Here is a 26,138-nt window from a genome sequence, read left to right on the forward strand (position 1 = left end):
ACATTATGAGTTCTTTTCATCAGTGGGTGGAGCCCACTCAGAGATATGTTTTTAATGTTATGTGTCAAACTCTTATTAAAGGATGGGACGATATGGAGCTAGATTCAGTTCCTTCAGAGCTACTGAAGTTACAAGCTGATTTCGATAAACGGTTTATTGTAGGACCGCAAGTTGTAGACGCGGTGAATAAACTTGTTGCGTTTCGGGCCATGTTTCTGTCCCTGACTCTCTCGGAGACTGATTCTGTTAATAGACAGGGAATTAAGAATTATCCGATGCGTGAAGTTCCTCCCGTATGGAGAGAAGAGGTAGTTGGTCCACCACAGATACCTGTCCATTTCAAGCGTATATGGGTCCACGAACCTTGGTAAAGGTCTGAAGTATTGGCGCTTAACAGACTCTTCCGGACCCCCATAAAAATCCTGCTGGGTATTATAAAGAATTGTCTCAAACAGTTGAGGCTTGTATTATGAATTTGGCTGATATCGATATGTTGTTTGGGAATGTTGTTCCGCAAGCATTATGGGCACGAATTCATAGAGAAAATCAAGATGCTGAATTAGGTGGTGATTGGGCTGCTATTAGAGCCGCTGATGCAGGTCAAGTGGGTGGTGCGAAGCCCGATGATCTGATTACTGCCTTACCTGGCAGAATAATTGAATTGATGAAGACAATGATGCCTGCGGTGCGAGTAAATTGGGATAAGCCAGCTGCTTGCAAGCAGAAGAAAGACTAAAGCGTTTCAGATTTCTTCACTCGTTTCGAAGAGACGTTTATTGACCATAGTAGTCAGGATCTGAGTGTAGAGGGTGGTCAGCGATTGTTTGTGGATAAGTTTGTATATAACTTACTCCCTGAATTATCGAATAAATTAAAAAGTTCTGAAAGTGCATGGGCTGTTTCTTCCCCAGCCAAAATATTGGCTATTGCACAGTATTAGGAGAATGGAGTTAAGGAGGAGAAAGATAAACAAGAGAGGAAAAATAAAGATCTGAAAACGAAGGTTCTTTTGCAGCAGGCTTATCCTCCACGTCCTGCACAGTCTCAGTTTTCTCAACCTCCACAGTTTCAGAAGGTGTTCCAGAAGCCTGAGTCTTTTGTACCGCGATCTTTGATAGGTCTTAATCAATGTGCGTATTGTAAGGAAGAGGGACATTTTAAGAATAGTTGTCCAGTTTTATTGCAGCGTAATAATGGGATATCTGCTCCACGAGGTCGTGGTAATTTTCAGTCAGGATCTAGACGTAGAGGACGAGGTGTGTCCTCTCAGGAGCAGCGTTCTTTCCCTCCATCTTCTACGAATTTTCTTGACCAGCAGAGAGTTCAGTCTGCGCAGTATTATAATGATGATTATCGTGTTGAAGATAGAATTGAAGATTTCCATACTGAATAGGACAGCCAAGGACGAAGTAAGGGAGTTGTGTCGATTCCAGTAGATCAAAAAGGACCATATGTTACTGTCAATGCTATGGGTGTTTCAGAGCCGTTTCATTTGGATACTGGTGCTATGAGAAGTTCTTTTATTCATTCTAAACTCCCTGGGGCACCTTTGTCTGGCTTAATAAATACTTCTGTAGGTTTTTCTGGCGCCCCAGTTCGTAATCCAGTTTTTTGTCCCTTACCTGTTTCGATTGGTCCCTATGAATTGGATGCTTCCCTTATTCTGACAACCGGTTGTGGTGAGAATTTGTTGGGTCTGGATTTGTTGAAAAGGCTACATGCAACATTGTATTGTTCTCCTTCTGGTGTGCATCTTACGTATGGGAAGAAATTGACATCTTCTATGTATTTATCCCGAGATCAGTTTCCACCTGAGTTGCTCTCTCTTCCTGAAAGTCTCTGGGCTACGGGTCCGAATGATGTGGGTCGTCTTGCGATCCCACCGTATGTTGTCACAGTTAAAGAAAATGTTAGAATGCCACGCATTCCCCAGTACCGTATTTCTAGCGATGGTGAGAGAGAGCTTCTGGCTATTGTTGATGACTTTATTCAGAAGGGCGTGGTCGAAGAAACGAGAGGCAATGTTTGTAATAGTCCTGTTCTCCCAATTCTTAAGAGAGCTGATCCTTCACAGCCCCCTGTTTATCGATTTGTTATTGACCTTAGAGAAGTCAATAAAATTGTTGTACCACAGTTTCCTGTTGTTCCAGACATTACAGCCTTATTGACGATGATTCCTGCTTCGGCAGCTTGGTTTTCAGTAATAGACCTCAAGAATGCTTTCTTTAGTATTCCTATTGCTGAAGAAAGTAGGGATATTTTTGGTTTCTCGCTAGGTGGCCGAAGTTTTCGATTCAAAAGAGCACCTCAAGGTTATTGTGAAAGTCCCTCCATCTATAGCAAGGCTCTTAAGTCACAACTTGATGCTTTTTCCTTGCCTCCAGGTGCTACGCTCATTCAGTATGTGGATGATTTGTTGGTGGCTGCTGATACGGAAGACATGTGTAAGAGTGTGACTGTTGCATTGTTGCATAATTTGTCTGCTTTATATCATAAGGTGTCACCCTCTAAGTTGCAATATGCCCGCCAAGAGGTTACCTATTTAGGTCATCTCTTGTCGAAGGAGGGACGGCAATTGACCCTCAGATCATATTCAGACTATTTCTCAGATGTCTGTACCTACTACGCAGAGAGAAGTGTGTGCCTTTTTAGGTATCACTTCCTACTGTAGACAAAGGATTCCTAACTTTTCACTTTTGGCCAAACCATTGTTGGCACTTACGTTGAAAGATACGCCCCATCCGCTCCCTTGGACGGATGAATGTCAGAAAAGTTTTGTTGATCTACGTACTGCTCTGTGTTCTGCTCCGGTGTTGGGTACCCCAGATTATAGTAAGTCCTTTACACTGTACGTTCACGAGAGAGAGGGTTGTGCATTGTCAGTCTTGACACAGCAATTTGGTGATAAGCAGAGGCCATGCGCCTAATTCTCCGCTACATTAGACCCAGTAGCTAAAGCTTTGCCCAGTTGTCTCAGAGCTACAGCAGCTGCAGCGATTTCTATTAGACAATCTGCTGGATTAGTGTTAGATAACACACTCATTGTTATGGTTCCACATGCAGTGGATACCCTGTTGAATAGCACAAAAACACAGCATCTCACGAGTGCTCGTTTGTCTGGATACCAGCTGACACTTTTAGCGAGTCATGTGCATATCAAAAGATGTAATACATTAAATCCAGCCACACTGTTGCCACTCCCAGATGAGAAAGACGTTCAGGAAAAACATGATTGTTTTCTTCGTACGGAAGAAGAAACGAAGGGCAGGATTGATTTGAAGGATACTTCGCTCAAGGACCCGGATGGAATCCTATGGGTGGACGGTTCTTGTTTCAAGCTTCCAAATGGGGAATCTACTTCTGCTTATGCTGTCACTACATTATGTACAATTGTTGAAACGGCACTTGTCGAACATAATTCAGCCCAAGCAGCTGAATTAATAGCCTTGACTAGAGCGTGTGTGTTGTCAAAGGGAAAGAGAGTGAATGTGTACACAGATAGCCAATATGCTTTTGGCGTTGCACATAGTTTCGGTAGATTATGGAGGGAGAGAGGATTCTTTACCTCTCACGGGACAAAGATTCACCATGGTCAATTGGGGACTGATCTTCTTGAGTCACTTACTTTACCTACACAGATAGCGATCCTAAAGTGCAGTGCACATAAGAAAGTTATAGATGATGTTGGTCGTGGAAATGCGTTTGCAGATGAGGTAGCAAAAACTACAGCTAGAGACGCTACTAGCCGAATGTATGTGGCAGGTCCCGCGAATTGGGTTAGGGAAATTGGAATGTGTGAAGACACGATTGAGGGTGTGAAAACGATTCAGGGAGAGGCTACTGAGAAGGAATTAAGTACTTGTAAAGAAAGTACGGGAATGTTAGATTCGATGGGTTGTTGGACGGGGTTGTCGGAACATCAGCGATGGTTATTACCGGACGCTTACGTGTTGCCGGTTGTGACTATGGCCCATGGTCCAGCTCACATAAGTGCGAAAGGCATATGTAAGCTTTTGGCTCCTGTGTGGCAGAATGAAGGAATTCCGAAATGTGCTGAGAATGTGGTTAAGCATTGCATTGTTTGTTTAATGCATAACCCAGGAAAGGGTACCCCAACTCCGGCAGGTCATTTTGCTCCCCGTCATATCCTTTTGAGGTGTTGCAGATCGATTACATTCACATGGATCGATGCAACAACCTCAAGTATGTTCTGGTGGTGGTATGTGCCTTTTCCCATTGGATAGAGGCCTACACCTTGAAAGATAACACTGCTATGTCTACTGCTAAGGTGCTACTTAAAGAGTTCTTTCCTAGATTTGGTTTGCTGCGAATTGTCTGGAGTGACAATGGAAGTGAATTTGTGGGTCAAATTATGCAGAAGGTGTGTTCTGCTCTTGGTATCAGACAAAATTTCCATGCGGCAAACCATCCACAGTCAGCGGGTTTAGTTGAGTGCTACAATGGTACACTCAAGCTTAAACTAGCTGAGATTCAAGCTAGCACAGGTCTTGCCTGGCCTGATGCCTTGCCCCTAGCTCTTTTGTCGACCAGAACTACTGTACACTCTCGTATGGGACTTGGCCCATATGAAGTGGTATTCGGACGCCCAGCTAATGTATGGGGTGTCCCTCGTCCCAGGAAGTACTCGGACATACCATATCCTTTGTAATTGACTACTTGCATGACTTGACTGCTAAACTGAGTGTTATTCGCCAACAGGTATAAAGTGCTTTACCAGGGGCTCCCACAGACCCAGGTCACACCATCTTGCCCGGCGACTGGGTCTGCGTCAAGAATTTTCAGCGGATTAGGAACTTGGAGCCTCGCTGGTCAGCGCCTAGACAAGTTCTGCTTGTCACTCGCACAGCTGTGAAAGTGGTCGGCAAGAAAAATTGGGTTCATGGCATTCACTGTAAGAAAGTGCCTCTGCCATTACCCTTTGATCAGTGGATCCGCAGTGGCATAAGAGAATCTGAATCTGCAGCGATTCCTTGTTTTGTTCCTTTCAGTGACGCTCAAATTTATGGAACCCATTCTGAGAAAGTTGACGACGACATTCTTCAAGCCGCTGTGCCTGCGCATCTTCGAATAGACACTACAAATGCAGCGACCTTGTTTAAGGACCAGACTGTGCCGAGCAAAAAACGCTACAATCTGAGGTTGAAAGTTGGCCAGAAGAATTGAACACTTTTTGACATTTTCTTTTTTCCCTTTTTTCCAAAGACATTTCTTTTTGCTTATGTGATATTTAGTATTAGATGTGCCATCCGTCAACGTCGCAGGGTCACGGTAGGAGACTCAGACTGTAACCTAGTTTTTGTTCTTTTAGTAAGTGGCTAGTGCCTCAGGATATACAGAAGTGAGTAGCTGAGTGATTGAGGAAGATTGCCGTGAGCGACATTTTTTTTAGATAAAGATGGATGGTACAATAATTGTAGGTAGGGAAAATAGGAAGCATGAAATGAGATCGAAGTATTGTAAATTATTGTGTAGTCGTTTTGGCGTAACTTTGTGTGTTTTTATGTTTTTGTGTATTTTATTAGCTTGCGCAGGTTAGATCGTACCTGTTCTACAGCAGAAAAATGTTGTTAATTCTACGACTTCTTTACCTACTCATCTTTCTGTCCTTTCACATAAAATGCATCCTCTACCTCCGCATGAGCAGATAAGGAGAGCCGAATATATGAATACGTTTGTCCAGCTGTTACACCAGCATCAGTTGGCTATTAATATGACTGATTGTTGGGTGTGCGGACTCATGCCACACAATACACATAAGGGAATGCCATATCTGGTTCTTCCTTTTTCATATGAGGGTTCAGCTTGGGCCTACCTGGCTATTTTTTCGGCCGAATACCACAACAGATTTAGAAGTTCCGTTAAAACTTTTGGGAATGGATTGGATTTTAGCCACAGCTCTTTGATTAAGGGTATAGTGGTGATGGCTAAGATCGTAGAGAAGAACAAGATTCCATTAGATGAGAAGAGAGCTTATGAGGGATAGAATGTTACCCATTATGTTTTCTAGACTTGGCGACAAAACTAGACAGGGTGGGTCTTCTCCAGTATGGACCGTACCCCATCAAGGTAATTTCTGTCTCCAAGTTAATGGCAAAAAGACTGACAGCAAACAAAGTTGTCTTTCCTCCGTTGGTTCTGTTTCAAGGAACATATTTCGTCTGTAATGATAGAGCCTATACGTGGCTCTCTTCTAACTTTTCTGGAACTTGTTATATAGCTTTTCTCCTTCCCCCTACATATACGGGTCGGTCAGACCATCATAGAATTAGATACAGCCGAGGTATATTTGATGCCAAAGACACGGCAGAACAAGAGGGAGGAGACTTTCTTAAAGGATTCCTTCCCTTTTGGGGTCCAATGGCCAACAGCAGACACATCAGGCAATTGGTTAGCGTGGTTGAGACCACGATCAATGTTACTGCAGGTGCGCTAAGTAATATTACGGCAGAGCTTCAGGCGGACCGTCTTATGACGTTGCAGAATCGAATTGCACTAGACATGATCTTAGCAGACCGAGGGGGTGTCTGTAGATTGATCGGATCTAGTTGCTGCATTTATATTCCAGATGATGCTCCAACAATATACCAGGCCATTTCCAGATTGCATACCGTCTCCGAGTCGATTCATCAGGACGAAGGAGATTAGTCTCTTATGGGATGGTTTTGGGGAATACTGTCAACTTGGGGATGGAAGATCCTAACGTTCCTTGGAGCAATTTTGGCGGTTGTTTGTGTATTCAATGTGGTCCTGCAGTTTGTGGCCTACTGGCTACTCTATGTGTTCCACAGTCCGTAACTCCAAAGACAGAGAATATTAGGATGATGGTGCAGCAACAGCTTGAGGATTTTATGAACATTGACATTGATTCCTACTCAGATTAGCATGAGTTGGTTTGTCTTTGCCTGAGTAATGGCAAAAGGAGGGCCTGAGGTTCTGTAAATTGCGAATTTGTTCGTGCTCAGCCTCCATTTTGTAGCCGCCGCCATTTTGTGTTGCCCTCACCCAGGCAGCACTGCGAGCGTGATGTTTTTGTCGTTTCTGCATTTACCTGTCAGGTGGCTTCTTCGCTCTTGTTTACTAACGAGTGTCAGGGTCTGGCCGAGTACACTAATTCCTGTCTGAGCAGATTAATCCCCGTCCGGACCATTTGTTGGTTCACACCATTCTTTCCTGTAGGTTATCTTATCTGCTGTCCTTCGCTACACGTCTCATGAATTCTCCTGTTTCACGACTGTCCTTCTAGAGCATACGACTGTGTTTTCTCTACTTGTAAACTCGATTGCGTGGATTCGTTTGTTATTTACTTAAGGGGCCGAGTGACAAACATAACCACAGGAACTTGGGTTACCCAAGACTTAAAGCATTGTCTATAACATTTGCCTATGCCTCATGCTCGTGTATTTGTATTTTCCATTGTATTGTACCGTATATAAGCCTGTGCGCCACAGAGTTAAGTGGCAGTCTCTTTTGAACCTTGTTATATCAACGACTTCTAAGACCACTGTACTAGCTGCAGCTAATAAATACAATCTTCTACGCCAGACGAAGAGTCCGTGTCTCTGTATTTGACAAGGCAGGTGAATTCCGGGGATTTCAGGCGCGTACCCTGCGCCGCCGGGCCTTAAGGCTACGGTTCTCCAGCCTGATGGTTGGCAACCAGCGAGATCCCTTGTGTCTGAGCCCAGGTCCACAGTGTCAGAGCTTCCCACTATAGAAGGAGATCCTGGTTGTTCATACACCACATCGCCATTGTGTTGTCTATCTGAACAGACTGGCCAAAAACAACTGGCAAAAAGGCATTGAGAGCCAGACATAACACCCACAGTTTGAGCAAGTTGATATGTAGACCATAGGCCTTCGATCAGCAACTCCCCTATTTACGAACCTCACTTTAAGGTGGAGGCATCCGTCAACTCTGTAGCCACCTCTGGTGGTGGTTTGCAAAAAGACTTTTCACAAAACAGATTCTCCTCTACTAACCACCCCTGGAGATGTGTTGTAGATTCTGGGAGCAATCTTGACTATATCCATCAGATCAACCCAAGTTCAGAAACATTTGAGACAGAGTCCACACTGGGGGGGGAGGAGGAAGAGAAGTGTGTGTGTGTGAGTCTGTGCGTGTGTCTGTCTGTGTGTTGATGTCTGTCTGCCTGTCTGTCCAACGGTTTACAGGAAGCCATGAGTACCAGGAGGTACAGAATCCGAATACCCTGGGAAGAGGGGAAAGCTCTGAAAGACCTAATGTCCAATACTGCCCCTCTGAACAAAGGATGCGACTTGGGTAGCTTGACAGAGGAACCCAGGTTGAACAGCAGGAGTTACGTGGTGTTCAGTTTCTCTGACACCAGCTGCAGTGAGCCTGTCTTGAGCAGCCAATCATACAGGCACTGGAAAACGGAGATCCCTTACGCACACAGATATGAAGACTGTTAGTGCTGATGTTAATCCAACCTGAATGACCTCAAACACGTACTGGATGCAACTTACCCTTTAACACAGGTACTTTCTGTGCAACTGCAAGATCAGTACAATGAAGTGCACAACGCAAGTCGAGGAACACCATCACATCTTGTAAGTCTATTGCTAACAGCAACTGAACAAGGAACAGCATCCAGAACTGCTCCTTGTGAAGGAAGGAGTTCAAGACCTGGAGGACGTGAATTAGATGCAGACCACTGTGCTGTCTGGCCAAAAGATTTGCAAATGTGTATAATTGTACAGGTGTTTGTAAATTATAAATACTGTAAGAATAATTCTCAAGCTGAAGAATCTGCAAATAAAGGCTTTGTATGTTTATGCTTTTGTCCATCGGTTATTGTTGATTACTGAGGACTTCCTGTTAATGGATGAAAAGTTTGTAGAGAGACTGATACATTATTCTTTGGCAAAGCGCTTGTGTTAATGAAACATCAGTTTTTTCAAAGAATGGATGCAATATACCTGCCCAATCTCCTGTTATACAGCCAAATCCACTGCCCTTTTTTGCAAAGCCATCATCTCCTGCTGGAGAAGGAAGATGTTTTTGTATGAGTGCTAAGAGAAAACTTGGGGAACAATGGGCAGGGGGATTGTTGGAAGGGAAGGTCATGGCCCCTTTCTGTAATGCATAGGGCCCATTGGGCCAACATGATAGTCAGCTAGGCATCCAGACGGTTTGATTTCCTTCCCCCATAAAGGCCACATGTGAACCAGTTGAGTTAAGCCAGGTGTGTATCTTATAGCTAAAGAGGAATCAAAGGCCTTAGTAACCAAATCCACAGTGTCCAGACCTGCTTCATAGCATCCTGCTCATCTGGGATTATCTCTCAGAAGTTGTCATTGAAGTAGTCCGGGAGACTCAGCTCCAGGATCAGCCCTAGATACCACAGCACAAGGGTATACCAGTTAAGTAAGCAGATGGAGTTCATGGGTCTGAGCTCCTCATTCCCAATGCTTTCTTTGCCATTGTCTCCAATTTCTTACATTACCAGTTCCAATGTGCATTTGGGAAGCACCTGGGTTCTGGTTTGTAAAGTGTGATACCTGGGGGCGCTAGAGGGCGCACTTGCTGAATGGCCGCACTTGCGTGAGGCTCCAGCAGCCCGGCATAGATATCCGCTTTTTATCCTCCTTTCCCTGCTCACACCCGCCCGAAAATCCCCACGGAGGGGCGGCAGAGGCCACCGCACGCTCAGTGCGACTTTGGTGCCTGTGCCCCCTTGGACTCCGGAGTTGTGACCTGCGGAACCCCCGGCCGACGAGAGCATTGCCGAGCCGGAGCCTGCATTCGGCTCCTGGACATACGCAAGCCCGAGGCTTGCCACGAGGCAGGTGGGCCTCCGGACCTTGGAAGGCGGCGGCCGGTATTTGCGGTGGGGCCCGCGTCTGGGACAGACTACAGGGGTACGTGCGGTACGCTTTGCTTGCGGCGAGGGGGCTGAGAAGTTGCGGTGCCCCCGCTGGCTTCGCCCTGCTGCGGGCCCCGCCGATGCTGGGACAGGCACGACCTACAAGCGCCATATTGGACTGGTGGCACTCCCCTGCAGAAGGCCCGAGCATCCCGGCAGCCTGGCCATACCACTGCCACACATAGCCTCACGCCTGACCCCTGCCGCGGCACTGGTGTGCTAGAGACTCCAACGATTTAGTGCTACTGCCTGAGACCTCGAGGCGCTGCATATTTGGCTGGTGTTCTCGCACTTTTCCCCAGGTGACCGGTATCCCTCCGGACTATGTTATATCTCACATTGTGCCGCCCTGCAGACATCCGCCGCACTTCCCACGCTGCCTAGCGCCTTGTTTACAGCGAGGACACCACTACATTGCGTTTTGTGGGGCCGGGGTACTGTCCCCTTCATTTGCCTCGCTCCAGCTGCAGTGCGGATAGCGCCTAGACGCTGAAGCTTCATATTTCACATTAATGACATGGGGAAGCCGGACAGTCGCCAGCCCAGGCTGCAGTTTGAGCCCGCGTCACAGAAGAAGGCGAAGCGGCATACGGGGGACGCGGTGCCACCCCGGAGCCCGGTCACGGAGGCCTCCACATCGACCCCGCCAGCCCCAGATATCGCCACCATGCTGCAGGAGATGCGACGGGGCTTTGCAACGGTGGTTGACAAAGTGGACAGACTTTCATCCAGGATGGATGGGATAGTCCAAAAGATGGATGTGCATGAGGAGCGCATAACTGAGGTGGAACGCAGGATTTCCGAAAATGACGACACCACCCCGACACATGACTCTCGCCTTGCTAGAATGGACAATGTGCTAAGGGTGATTGCTGCCAAAAATGAGGAGTTGGAGGCTAGGAGTCGACGGAACAATGTTCGCGTCACGGGCATTCCGGAGTCGACCAACACGGGAAAGATGGAGCTGTACATAGAGAGACTATTCACAGCGGCAGTAGGGGCAGAAGCTCTTTCAAATCAGTTTATAGTGGAACGCGCCCATCGCTCCCTTGGACCTTAGCCCAAACCTGGAGCCCCGCCGCGACCCATAATCGCGCGCCTGCTCAACTACCGGGATCGAGATGCGGCGCTCCGAGCAGCCCGGACGAACCAAAATCTGACGTATGATGGCGTGCCCTTCTCCATCTACCCTGATTTTACCCCGGTGGTCCAAGAGCAACGGCGCAATTTCCTTGCGGTCAAGAGGAAGCTTCGAGACCTGAACATTGACTATGCCCTTTTGTACCCGGCCAAGCTGCGTGTCAGCCACCAGGGTACACAGCACTTTTCTCTCAACCCCCAACAGGTCGAGGACTACCATAAGACTTTGCCTAAACGACACAGGAGACCTGCGGACGCTGAAGACTTAAATGCATCTGGTCCCGAATGATCACTGGCTGGCTCTCTATGGATCTTGATCCTGCACTCCACTAGACCGTCCTTGCTCCCCTCTCTGCGCAGGGGATTCCATTCTTCTCAGTGGTGGCTGCGGCGGCCCCTGGGGTGCCATGGACGGGTGTTGGACTGCAGGTGGTAATGTATGCTGGGCACCCACCCCCTTACTCCCTCTCTGCTCCGAATGGAGACCCCTGGGGTGGACTTGCACGGAGTGGGACGACTGGGGGTGGTGGAACGTGCGCCTCAGATGACCCCTACTGGGTGTTCCCCAATGACATTGACTTTGATTCTTGTTTGTTGGTTATTTCTTTGCATTGTTTTTGCATGTGGGTGGGGGGCGGGCTTGGGGTGCTGGCGAGTTGGGGATGCTTCAGTGGGTGGGGGGTGGTGGACTGTGTACCTGGAGGAATGGGAATGCACTTGGCGAGGTATGGCTCCCTTTCGCAGAGCCGAACTGTTTCGCCCTGAATGGTTGCGTTCTGTGCAAGGTTTTTCTTTATTCAGGTCCTGTCCTTTTGTTGGGACTCTTGGGAGGGGGGGGGGGGGGGAGAGAGGGGGTATGCTGGAAGTTCTGTTGGGGTTCTGGTTATAACATGTGCATGATGGGTTTTGAACTCACTTATCTGCCCTGCGGAGGGCGCCTTGGTTGTGGCCGGGGGATGTGGGGATGGGATGGATGCGGAGTGCGTTGTCTATGGCTGGGGAATGATGCAGATGGTGAGGGTGCTCCATCGGTGTTCGGCTCCTGGCTCCCTCTGGATATCACTGGGCCGGTTCGAATGGGCGGTTGCCTGTTTATTGCTAATGATGACTGGGCCGTTTTGCTCGCTTTGATCCTGTATTCATTGTTTCGCACTTATACATGGGTGACACACGCTTAAATGTGATTACTTGGAATGTGAGGGGGTTAGGTGACCATAGGAAGAGACGTCAATTATTGAGTTACCTTGATCGCCATAACGTCCACATTGCTTTCCTGCAGGAGACGCACTTTGCACCCCATAGATCACACGCCTTTGGTAGTAGGTGGGCTTCCCACACGATCTTTGCTAATTACTCCTCATATGCACGAGGTACGGCCATTTTGGTTAAGAAGTCTACACCTTTTCGACTTGCTGGATCCAGGGCTGACCCCCAGGGGAGGTATTGTTTGTTATGGGGCAGACTGGGACATATGTCGGTGACACTAGCATGTTGTTATGGGCCTAACGTAGATGACCCACAGTTCTTTACTGCTTTATGGGCTGCGATTGTGGAGACGGGACCACAACACCTCATATGGGGGGGGAGACTTCAACACGACCCTGCACCCCCCCTTGAATAGGTCACACCCCGCCCCCCACCATTACACCAATGGGCGAGAAGTCCTTAGAGCAACCATTGACGGTAACAATCTCATAGACGCCTGGCGTTCACACTGTGGGCCTAAAGGGGAAGGTACACACTTTACAGAGCAAGCTAAGTCATGGGCGCGGCTCGACTATTTCCTCCTTACCTCACATCTCTACACGGCACTGGTTCACGCGTCGCACCTCCCCAGGACATATTCCGATCACTCCCTCGTTTTTATTACGTTGTCTGGCTCTGAGCTGGGCCCCCCGGTAACGGCGTGACGTATGCAACCCTCTATGTTATTAGACTCACACTTCCAAGAAGAACTCAGGGATGAATGTCTCGATTTCTTTAAACGCAATAAGGACTCCGTCCAGGACGTTGAGACCATATGGGACGCGTTTAAGGCCACACTCCGGGGCTTATGTATTTCGAAAGGCTCGGGAGTGCTCAAGAGCATACTAAATAGACTACACGGTCTCGAGGCTGACCTACGGAGTGCAGAGGACAGCCTCAGAGCAGGCCCTGATAATGCAACCCTCGCTACTATACGTGAAAAACTGTCAGAGTACTCCGAGGAGGCTGCCCGCGAGGTAAAGTTTAGGAACAAGTACTGGGTGGCCAGGCGATATGGAGAGGGTGAGAGACCTGGGAAGGCGCTGGCGGCGATGGTTAAACTAATGCGCTCGCCGACTGTTATACTGGAGCTTCAGACTGCTGAGGGGCTAGTACTCAGGGACAACACAAATTATGAACGAATTTGTGCGACACTATGGTAAGCTATACTCCTCTAACAGGGCTGGCGAACTTTCACTGGACGATTATTTGGCAGATGTCTCCTTGGGGTGGTTGAGCGATGCACAGAGAGCCTTTTTAAGCGCTCCGTTTGAATTGGATGAGGTCAGAGAGGCTATCATGAGTATGAAGTCGGGTAAGGCCACTGGGCTGGATGGCATCCCCATTGAATTCTATAAAACGTTTATTGACTTCATGGCGCCAGTGCTGCGGGACGTTTATGAGGATGCGCTAGAGGTGGGCCATCTCCCTGCATCCATGAGAATTGCCCTTATTACATCCCTGCTCAAGCCAGGTAAATCCGCTTCCAGCTGCGACTCCTACAGACCGTTGTCCCTGTTAAATTGTGACGTGAAAATTCTTGCAAAATTGATTGCAGCCCGCATCAGCCTCCTCCTGCCTGATCTAATACTTCCGGACCAGGCCGGATTTGTCCCTGGCAGGGCGACATCGCACAATCTCCGTACCTTTTTTTCGGTCTATGACTCCGTCCACGAAGACCTCCCAATGGCTGCCATTTTCTTAGACGCCACCAAGGCATTCGACTCGCTCGAATGGGACTATGTGTTCAAAGTTCTAGAGCGAATGGGATTCCCGCTTATATTTATTTCCTGGATTAGATTGCTATATACGAATCCGACAGCCAGGGTCCTCATCAATGGGAAACTGTCTTCGGACTTCCCGATCTCCAGAGGGACGAGGCAGGGTTGCCCCCTGTCTCCACTCCTCTTTGCTATAGCCACTGAACCCCTGGCGGCTAAACTGCGGCAGCATCATCGGGACAGTGCACTGCGCTGTTTTCAGAGACAAATACTCGTCTCTATGTATGCTGATGATATCACCCTTTACCCTGGCAACAACCTACATCCCATACTCCGGGAATTTATACGGTTTGGTGCCCTTTCGGGAGTCCAAATTAACTGGAATAAGTCGTGTATCTTTCCCCTTACTGCCTCGACTAGTCAGTTTCCGCTAGAGTTCCCACTTGACTGGTGTACGGGGGATTTTAAGTACTTGGGTATACAGGTGGAGAAGAGTAGAGAAGAGCTGATTCGTGCTAATTATGGCACTGTGATGGACAAAATCAGTGGCAATATATCCAGGTGGATAGCACTCCCCCTTTCCATGGCTGGGCGGGCCTCGTTAGTTAAGATGGTGATACTCCCTCAGCTTCTGTACCTTTTTATGAACATCCCGTTTCATCCCGGGCCCCATTTCTTTCGGCTACTGCGCTCGGAACTTCTCCGACTGGTGTGGGGTGGGAAGACACCCAGACTCAAATGGGAGACCCTAGTTCGGCCATTCTCACAAGGGGGCTTTGGCATTCCTGATTTTGAGCTTTATTATCGGGCTGCTCAGGCCCACTATGCATATTTCTGGGTGTGTCAGCAGAGATATATGCCTCAACTGGCGGCCGAACACTGGTTAGCCCACCCGACCCCCATTGACGGCGCTCTTTATTCCACGGTTGACGGCAGGGACAAGACTCCTAACACGGTGTCTAGCACGGTAACGGCGTGGAATTCCATTACTCTGCGGCTTGACCTACATTTCCTATATGCTCCCCTATTGCCACTGACCTACCACCCACAGCTCCCGCTCCTACAGGAGGCTGGCTTCCAAAAATTGCTGAAAAGCATACATGTCGCTACATGGGGGGACTTGTATCGTGATGGCACCTTCCGTACCAAGGACCAGCTGTACGAAGGCATACAACCGACACCTCTAGACTTGTTTTATTATATCAGACTAAGGCACGGGCTACAGGCCATTACGCCTGACTTCCCCTGTGAGCCCCCAGTGCTTCTCCCCCTGCAGAACATGCTGCTTCACGACAATCCCAATAAGCTGGTATCCACACTCTATCAATCTGTCCGTGCCAACATGACCTACACTGCCCTACCCGCTAGGCACAAATGGGATCAGGATCTAGCCTTGACTCGTACAGATTCACAATGGGAATTCAGCCTGCAACAGACCGAGCACATTTCCTCCAACAGCCGTTATAGGATAATTCATTATAAATTCCTACACAGACTTTACCACACTCCAGCGCGCTTACATAGGTTCCAGCTGAGGCCTACTGACACGTGCGACAGGTGTGGGGCTCCTGGGGCTGACTTCCTTCACGTTGCATGGGGCTGTGCCGAAGTGAACAGATACTGGACCCAGGTGTTTCAAGCGCTGTCCAAAATGATACACATGAGGGTGGACCCGTCCCCATTGTTGGCCCTTCTGGGGTATGTTGCACCACTTCAGGCGGCTCACCGTAAATATGTGGCACTGGCTATGCTTCTGGCTAAACGCAGGGTGGCCTGCAGATGGGGGAGAGGGAGGGCGCCCAAGTTTAAGGATTGGATGAGTGACATGATATACTGCCTGGAACAATTGCATACTTATTCCGAATTGTTGCCACCTACCTCTAGGCCTACTGATATTTGGGCCCCATTACAATGTTATTTGATAACTGACCCACTGGAAGATAACAACACTTGAGGATGGGAGAGTGGGACACTCCTGTGTTGTTTCCTGGCCCTGAATTGAGAGTCCGGCCTAGCTTGTCTGGCATGCTGTACTTACTGCCCCCCCACCCCCTCCCCTCTCTCTCTATCCCCCCCCCCCCCCCCCCTTCTCTGCTCGTTGTGTGTTGCCCGCACTCCCACAATATCGTCCAGGTGTCTGCCGGCCTACTACCTTCGATGCTGCGCCCTGCCATTACTTCATTTGTAGACTCAGAACTTGCCAGCTGCATGCCTCCCACGGACTGCTCTGTCCGCCCGAGCACGGGTGTGCACCCCCCCCCCCTCCCTGTGTTCACCTGGTCATTGCACATGTTAATGTTGTCAAAATTTTTTTTTTAAAAGCAAGACACTTTGATTTCGCTATGTAGAAGCTGCACTTGTCACTTGGAAACTACTGTTTGACGCGATTGTATTCGCACCATTACATTTCTGTCCTTGCTTGTTCTATATATCTGCATTGATAGCGGCCAGCCTCCGGGTTGTTGGCGAGACACTGTGTGCTCCTGCAAGTGCTCAATAAATGTTTTGCACCAAAAAAAAAAAAAAAGTGTGATACCTGCACCACTAGGCATTTTGGCAATGGGTGAGAAGTTAAGAAGCCCTTAGTGTCAAAAGACAACATACAGGCGATCTCCGTTGGCTCAGCACCAAAACCAAAGACGGTTTGGCCCAGACTTCCTTAATAGCCTCCATCAGTGCCATGTTAAATGGGAGCATGGGTTTCAAGGAGGCTAAAGGATTGCCATAAGGAGATTTGCTTATTTTCATTCATTGGTAGAGGTAATTCCAGCACCTCTGCTGCCCCAGTAATGAATGACCAGAATTGATGCTACCTCTGCAAAGGGCAGTCCCTAAGGTCATTCAAGCTCAAGAAAGGTGTGTCCCAGTCAGTCACATTTTGAAGGGTCAAATAATGAGTTGCATCCGTGTAGGTGGGACAGAGCAAACTGGCTGCCTGACTGTTGTCTTCATCATTGTGCTGTATAGTCTGAGGCATCTGAATGTGATCTACGTCTGTTCTGAAAATGTTGTCCACCTTTTTCCAATACTCATCCTTGGGCAATGGTCTGGGCTGAGACTCGTCCCTATACTGGACCTTCTCCACTAACCTCTACAGTGGTCTTATCTAAGCTGATTAGTATGGTCTTTGTTTGAGGTACAGGGTGGAAACCCTGAATCTGTGCCAGAGTTCGTGCCTTTCTTAGTGTTGGTGGAGGAACTACTGGCAGGATTCGGGTTGATGATGCAGCTGCCAGCTGGGGCCAGTAGAGTGCCTCGAGGATTAGTCGACTGGCATCTGGAAAGGACCTTCCAACCACTTATCAATTCGAGGCCCCATTGGTTCTTTGGTTCATAGGGCCCGAAGCCAAGCGACAGGGAACCAAAGTGCACAGAAGAGCACCAGCATAATCTGTGTGAAAGCTATGACCTGCGCTGGGTCAGCGCGATAAACTGAGGGTATGCTTGAGGATGGCTCAACGTTGAAGCAGGAAATTGCATCAGAGCTAGGCCCAGAGCCAGGGATGGTTGCTCATCCAGGAACTGCCAACTAACTCTTGCTCACTCCATTACTGATGGCAAGGAGCATCACGGAGAGCTATTTCCGGAGCAGGAATGGTACCTAGGCATGAAGATGTTTCGCCAGTACCTCTTTTTGCAATTCCCCTTTTTTTTTTACTTGGAAAAGGGTGACTATCTTGAAATGCTCGACTAGCTGGAAAGCAAATGAGCCAAATCTGGAGTGCACTGGCCACATGAACTACTTTGGCCACCAGACATTGAGTTTTTGTTCTAAATGTCACAAGAAAACCTTGTGAGGGTCCAAAAAGGACATCTGTCTATTGTAGGAGCAACTAGGCTTGAACCCTGACCTCTTAAATGGTGACATTCTGCCTAGCACTGCACTTCATTTGGAAGTTTTGTGCAAATGTTCCGTGAAAAAACACTTTGGAGCTGCGGTAAACCGTGCAGAGAAAAAGTGCTCTGACATCATGGCGTTGAGGTAGCACGACATGGCTCCGGTAATATGTCCTGGGTGGAACCAGACGCTGAAGCGGAACTGAATGCTAATGCCTGGTGCTGGAGAGCTACTGCTAATTCTTCTGAAACAGCTTTGGGCGTGTGAATATTCTAAAGGTGTGGAACTTGCTAGCAGAAGCATACATCAAAAGTTCACTCAACTGAACGGTGAGGAGTCTGTGGTTAGAAACAGGAATTTCTTTGAATTGGAAAAAATGCCTACCGATTCCTATTATTTTATCACCCCCAGTCTTTGCACTCTCTAAATAGCCCATCGAGATTAAAGGAGAACACAACATACCTTTCTCTTACTGTGAGCTGGGTGAGCTGAGGGGTCCTGTGAGCTGTACGAAAAGCTTTGGACACCAGTTGAGAAATCAAACTGACTCATTTCTTCACTCAGACTGCTGTCTGCCATATAAGACTGAGACGACAAGTAACGTGGCTCCTCTAGAGAAAAGATTTAAAAGGTATACATTGGTCAACCTTAAGGAACACTAATTTGGTAAACACATTGCCATTTTCCAGTTTGATGTAAGTTGTGATAATAAAAAAAAAACCTCACAATTCAAAAGTCATACGTTACACAAAGAAGCAATATAACACATTCCACAGTTGAGTAATACAAAAGAAAGGCCTGCTTATTTAAAACATTTTGCAATAGCCTTGGAGTGTAGACCCACCCATTAAACACAAAGCCCCAATCAAGATTTTGTTTTCAACAGCATGAAAGTGAAGCAGCACACCCTGAATAGTTCAGAGCTGACCAAATCTTGACGTACAAGTTACTTACCTTTGGTAACGATGTATGTGGTAGAGATGATTCTAGCCGCAGATTCCTTCACGTAGAATTATCCCAAGGCGTGAGACTGGATCCGGAAACTTTTTTGCCACAGCATCCCTGCGCGCCGGCGGCGGGGCGACATCACGCGACTCCACCCAGGCGTCGTCTGCGTTTGTGACGTCAGCAAGGTCACATAAGACCCGCCCCGGCACGCATACGTCCGTTTTCTTCGGAGAACTTTTCCGCAGCACAAAGCAGAATCACCAGATAAAAAACTGTGGAAGCATGGGGACAGTGTGCAAAGAGCAGAAAAATTGGAAAGAAGCAGTGACTAACAACATCACACAGAATAGTGGCAACACTGTAGAACCCAAAGACAGGAAAGAAGAAAGAGCCAGCAGAGCCCTGCGCAGCCACCCTTTCAGCACATAGACAGCCTCCCATTCCCCAGAGGCAAGGAACATGCATAAGTCATGGTACACGTAGTAAACCTACCACTCGAATCTAGAGAAAGGAGACCAGTCCCAAGACAGACGGGGACAACAACCCTCCAAGCCACCCTAACAGAGAGGGCAAACACCCACAATTGACAAGAGCAAGACATGGCCAGATGAACCTTAATCAGGGATAGCACTGGAAGGAAGGGAAGGGAGGGAAGGACAGGGATAGAAAGTAATCTCCCCCAAACCTGGTAGACAGAGCAGCAGGGCACCGGAGCACTGGAACCCCATCCTCCAAGAACCAAAGGAGGAATGAACTGCCCCCAGACGGAGCGACCCGTCAAGAACAAGGTAGGCACTCACAGGAGACACAACCCTCCACGGGGAGGCGAGTACCGAAGACCAACCCAAGGGTCCTCGCAGAATAGGGGAGGAAGGGCGGGCCGTGAAGGAATCTGTGGCTAGAATCGCCCCTACCTGATACATCATTACCGAAGGTAAGTAACTTGTACATCTGATAGAGACTACTAGCCGCAAATTCCTTCATGTAGAATAGATCGCTAGCAATACCACCTGGGAAGGAGGGTCTGCGAAAGGACCCTATGTCCCTGCCAGGCAAGGGTAACCCCCACAAGCAGAACCCTACCGACCCCAAGGGTATGGGGGAGGGAAATAAAGGCCGAAGAGGCTCGTACACTCACATTAAAGGAACCAAAGGCAAGGGCGAAGTGGCTGAAGCATCCCATCCACAACAAGGCAACATAACATACGCTGAAGACCAAGACAGGAAAGCGGAAGAAGAAGCCTAGAAGGCCCAACGAGGGTGTCGCGTTCTAATCTAGGACCCCGATCAATACTGTGACCTTATGCCCCTATACGGCTATAATCCATTCATACCCCTATATTAGCATAAACGATCAAATGCAATATTCAGAAACTCGTCTCTGGCCTCACACGATCAGAGCCACATTTCAGAATCTCTTCCTCTGCAGCTCATTAGAGCAAATGACACAGCAGAAGCCACTATCTAAGATTCCTAGATTACACTCCGAGTTCTTCAACAAGATGAAACTCAGCAACCTGGGAAAGCCCCGCTTGCTATGTTTTGATTAGTAATAGAACTCTAATGAGCACTGAGAGACGATCACTTCCTAGTGACATCTTTATTGACGTCTTATGTCCAAAAATTTACGTCAAACAAGGCACCTTTCAGGTATAAATATTACCAACGTTGCCTTAAGCAAACGCTGCCTCAACGACATCGATGATAGCGATGGTGTGGTGAACATAGGAGCAGAACAGCTGTCCCCCTGCAAAGCCCAGCAGATACAAGCTGCCCACGGACGCTGCCCCTCCTCCTCCTCGACGCGCTGAGAGAGACGCTGTCTTTTCTCCTGCCGAGAAAATCCAGCTCCGGCGTTTCCAGCCTACTCTTGCGAGTGACTGGGATATCGAGTCCTGGAAGGAGATACAAGACCTCCAACATTCTATTCCAGAGGTATGGTGTTGACTAAACCCTTAGAGAGAATTCTTGAAGCAAACCTTGGCAAAACCAACTTAACTAAAGCTACTTACTTACTCCCTCCCAAGTATTAGGCTTAGGTCAGGTACACTGGGGTAGGCGTAGTTAGAAGCACCAGTTGAGTACGTTAGCCTAATGTATATATGAATGTATATATGTTTTATTCATTTTAAACCATTGTATGGCTAAGAAACCATATCAATGCTTTTACAGTATTATTTCGCAATCCTCATTTTACTGTACGCACTTTTTATAATAACTAGTCTTGCAATTGTGGCAATTCATTTCTCTTGTATGAGAAGAAAGACTGTTCAATAAATAATACCTTTTTATTGAAAACGCCCGTCTCTCTATTCTCTGCATATTGGTGAAAGTAATCTGCACAAAGCTGACTGAGTAAAATAACTGTCTATTGTTTCACACAACTCTAGAGATTGACTCTTATTCTAAGGAGCAAAGTTGTCATGTTTATGCGGTTGTTGGAAAACTGAATCCCTTCTTGTCTGTACCAGGGAAGCTGATCACTTCCTATTCAGTCAAGAAAGTTTCCAGTGACCTCTGAGCTAGTTGGTAACAAACCCAATTAAGTTTAGCATAGTCAGTGGAGACCTGGAAGATCCGCAATTCAACGTCTATACTACTGTTTCTGTTATTCCAATGCGCAGGGCCTATTGGGAAAATAGGAACTACACTACATGGCGCCCAACGTTTGGTAAGGCGATAAAACTAACGCAAGACGTTAGAGTAACTCAGTCGTGCATTTTTCACACAGACCCCTTTCTCCCGTAAATACTCCAATAGACGTCTGGAGTGGGTGAAAGGTTAAAATCCGCCCGACCTTAGTAGGAAGAGATTCCTATGTAAAGCTCTGGTTTATTCAACGTTGAAGGATACAGTGTTCCAAAATATTGTGCACCTAATCATTGTCTCCTTGGAGACCTGCTCTGCAAAACCTTCATTTATAAAATGTCAGTAGAAAACAACGGAACTGATGCCGCAGTAAATGCGACTCAGCAGGGTCCCAATGGTACAGGGACTACTGAGCCGGGTGCAATAATCATCCCGGCACATTTAAGAAAATCTACAACGTCCAAACTTATAGAAAATAGACTGACCACACAAGGTGGCACAGTCGTCTTCGTGATAGAGGCACACGAATATCGGCAGACAGAGGTATTCTATTCATGGATAAAATTTCCAGCGGCAAACACCGCAACACACGAGTTCCACTATTACAAAATAGGGGATCCACCGGAAGAGTACGCTCCTTTCGAGGAGATTGAAATTCCAATAAAATTCCAAGAGCATTTGCTCTGGTTTAAAGGCGCCCTAAAACACAATGATCATATTACCAGGCTCGGTCCACTAGGTAGACCAGGAGTAACGTGGCCGGTTCTAGCCAGCTACACACCACATCGAGACATTGATAAAATGTCAAGTGAAGAACTCTTAGTTAAAATAAGAGAATTAACAAAGGCATATAGAGAGTTAGTAAAATTATTTATTAAAAATAATTCAAACACTCCTAAAAAGAGTTGGGATGGAAATAAACAATCCACTCCAAAGGAAAAGTTTTCCAGTCCAGAGGAAGGTCTCCTCTACGGAGGGAAAGAACTCCGACTCGAGAACACCAGTCTCCCCAGAGGGAGTCCTCTGAGAAAAGATATAACCTTAGAAATAGGGATAATTTGAAGAAGCCTGATAGATATCAAAGTACTGATACACGTCCCTCTCGATCTTTTTCGCAGAAATCGGAAAGAAAAGGACGGTCAGACCCAGGAGAGTACACCAAGTCCAAAGAAGAGGAACCTGCTCAAAGTAAAAAATTACTATTTCCAAGAAAGAAGGTACCCAGTATTAGAGTAATCGAACATGCCGAGAATACGGAGGACACAGTTGAAAAACGGGGAGTGGGCACAGACAATGTTAGACAGTGCAGCAGAAATCAGTATAGCCCGCAAGATCCTGATGAGTCATCTGGAGACAGTGGACACGAATGAATACATTCAGGTTGAAACTGCCGACACCAGAGTTAGCGAGCCCCATAAGATATACGAAATAACACTGCGTATAGAGGGTGATAAGACAAGGAAAATAAGGGGTCTATTTTGGGATAAACTCTCAAAAGGCTATGACATTCTGTTAGCTGAAAAAGACTGGCCCCCAGAGTTTGTCAGGGAGTGCCCTTGTGGCGAAGAAATGATTATGCCTGCCTTCTCGAATCACATTCCGATTCACAAAAAATATACTTATGCAAGGGAATGGGCAGTAGCCCAGGCACCAGCATTATATAAAAATCATGTAGGATGGGATGAGGACTCTCCTCCTCACAAAATCCAGTTAAAAAATCAACCAACTGCACAAAGACAGTATCCCATTAAGCAAGAAGCTAAAAATCATGTCAGGGAGATGTTAGATCAACTTGAATACCAGGGGGTGATTGAAACATGCACCTCTCAAAAGAACAATCCTTTGTTTCCTGTCTCCAAGCCAGACAATTCATATCGTCTAGTTTTGGACTACAGACACCTTAACGCATGTTGCAAAACTTTTGCAGTACAAAATTCGCATAGTGCTGCACTAATGAATAACAGAGTTAGGAAAAAATATAAAACGACATTAGACATATCTAATGGTTTCTTTTGTCAAAATATTGCACCAGAAAGCAGATACTTGACCGCTTTCCCAGTAATGGGGGTCTCAGAAAAATTTCTGTAGGCTCCCACAGGGATTCAAGAACAGCCCAGGACTATTCTAAGCCAGAGTAACAGAGTTACTACAAATGTATGATGATGAGGCATTATCTTACGTAGATGATATCTATCTCACAGACGACGACTTGGAGACTCACTTGAAAAGAGTGAACACCATTATACTTGGGTTCGCCGCAGAGGGTTACAAATTCAACTTTAAAAAGTCTCGAATTGCCCATCTGACAGTATTATTTTTAGGATACGAATTATCAAGTGAAGGAAAAAGCCTAGTGGACAACTCAGTAGAGCTTACATTCTAAATTACGCAGAGAGGGTTAAACCTCTCTACGAACTAATTAAACCTGATTTTAAACCCATCAATTGGACTCAAAAACACACAGAAATTTTGAGATCACTGCAAACAGACATGTTAGCAAAAACAAAATTAGATACACGTTATAACACACGTGATATTGTAATCAAAGTAATCCCAGGAAGATGCGGATTCACGTACCTGACCTCTAATGAGGGAGAAAAGGTACCAATTTCAATTAAATCTCACTTGTACACACAAGCGGAAAAAACATTCAGTTCCACAGAAAATACTGTGAAAGCAGTACTAACGGCATTAGCCAATGAAAGGGAACTAGCACACGGCAAAAGGATTAATATCCTCACAGCGGAATCCGCCTTCGAGGCGCTATTCAGCCCAGTAAATCTGCCTACAGTGTCACTGGATCCGAAATGGATACAGTGTGTAGATTCTCTTGGAGCAGAAGATGTGAAATACTATTTCGCCCCGCAATTCGAAAAACTGAATGATTTGACTTATGAAGAAGAATATCCTCTGCCAATCAAACTTCTGCCTCTCCCACAGTAGGCCTGCATAATCTATACAGATAGATTTGTACAGCATTTCAACGTAGAGAGCAAATCCTACGATGCAGCCTGTGCGATTGTTAAAGGTCGTTGGCTGTGCGGTAAATTCAGACCGAAAATAACAAAAACTGAATCAGTGAGAAACTGTTCGTCTCAGAGAGCTGAAATCAGATCTTTAAAGATGGCGCTTGAAAATGCAGAACGTGAATTCCCGACACTAATCATGTGCGATTCTCATTTTTGCGTCAACTCTTACAATAATAAGTTGCAGAGCTGGATTCAAAATGATTACAAAGATGACACAGGTGCCACAATAAAGCATAGAATGCTTTGGAAACAGGTAGCTCTTTTACAGAAAGAACTACAAAAGACTCACGTGATACACACTCTGAGTCATCAACGTGATGGCGTTCACGTTGCAGGGAATTCATTGGCTAATACAGCCATAGCGGAAGCAACTAAACCGGCTTCCGTAGCCACAAAAAAGCGTTCAGAAAAATACATAGACGGGGAAAACACGCTGGCAGTCAAAACATCTGTAAAAGGCGACTGTGCAGCACTACCCGTGAACTATTCACTCAATTATGCGTACGTAATTGATGCAAACTCTGTTCCTTTTGCTCGAATCCCTGGAGTGGGGGATAGGGTAATTCCAAACATGAACAGGAGAATATTTTTAATAGCAGATGCACACATGGGATTGGGTCCTAGGCACAAAAAGATCAAGGAATCTCTGACTGAATTACAATCAGTATACTGGTGGCCAGAAATGAGCGTGCAACATCAAATATATGTAAAGAACTGTCCAAATTGTGACAGGGATCGCAGTAGTGAACTGGTTCAGTCTGTTGCCCGGCTACCAATTAGAAACAGCATAATGCTGTCTACATGCCAGCCAGCGTCCTATTAATCATTAAGACTAAATCCACTTAAAAAATGTGGCCCCAGCGCTCGGCTGACGCCAGAGCGGTTATAAAAGATCTGCGAGTCTTTATCGGCACATACACAATTGCCATGTTCCATTCTGACCAGGGTCCTGCTTTCAGCTCTCGAGCTTATAAGGAGGCCATGGCCAGCATGGGCGTTGGCTTGCGGTATTCTTGTCCGTCACACCCCGAAGGGAACAGTGTGGTAGAAAGAAAAAACCGGGACATAAAGCAATCTATAACATCGAAGGTATTAGGTTCAGGTGCTGGGTGGGTCAAACATTTAATAAGTGTCCAGTTAAGTCTTAACAGTTTGCCAAGAAATTCTCTAAAAGGTTTCAGCCCATACGAACTATTGTTCGGAAATAGAATGCGAATTCAGGATTTAGATAGTCAGGTATCAGTGGTAGAAGATAAGAAAACAGACTTTGACATCAAAGATCGTTTGGCTGTTTTACAGGACTTGAATGAAACAAGAAAATCCTTAAGCAACATAAAGTTAAAGCAACAGCCAGCTACCACTGACGAGGCACCACCAGCCCCAGCAAGGCCTGTCTGGATTCCAAAGATTGGGGATCTAGTCAGAGAAAAAATAGCGGTGAAAAAGGAATTTGGGCCTTCTTACAGAAAAGCAGTACCTGTCTTAGCAATCAACGGAACAAGATCAGTAATACTACCGCTCCTTGCTGGTAAAAAGGAGAACAGAGTTGTATCAATCGACCTGGTAAAAACACAAGCATGTGGCCTATAATCAACAGTAGGCCCAGTGGACTCCAGAGAAACAACAGAATACCCAAACTTGCAACAATTCAAGAGGTTCAAACTGAAAGACTAATCACATTTGATCAGCCTGCAGTGCACAGAGAGGGACTATGCAATAA

General features: G+C 46.8%; 1 protein-coding gene across 1 annotated transcript in view; it reads right to left on the reverse strand.

Moving 5' to 3' along the window:
- PRKDC (protein kinase, DNA-activated, catalytic subunit) overlaps positions 1-26,138 on the reverse strand; it is a 2,818,033-nt gene that overhangs the window by 1,575,552 nt on the left and 1,216,343 nt on the right. Inside the window, exon 46 of the mRNA XM_086965729.1 lies at positions 18,315-18,463. Coding sequence (XP_086821855.1) covers positions 18,315-18,463 — 149 coding nt within the window. The remainder of the gene's footprint in view (positions 1-18,314; positions 18,464-26,138) is intronic.

The sequence above is a fragment of the Lissotriton vulgaris genome, chromosome 4_1 (assembly GCF_964263255.1).
Source record: "Lissotriton vulgaris chromosome 4_1, aLisVul1.2, whole genome shotgun sequence".
Taxonomy (NCBI): domain Eukaryota; kingdom Metazoa; phylum Chordata; class Amphibia; order Caudata; family Salamandridae; genus Lissotriton; species Lissotriton vulgaris.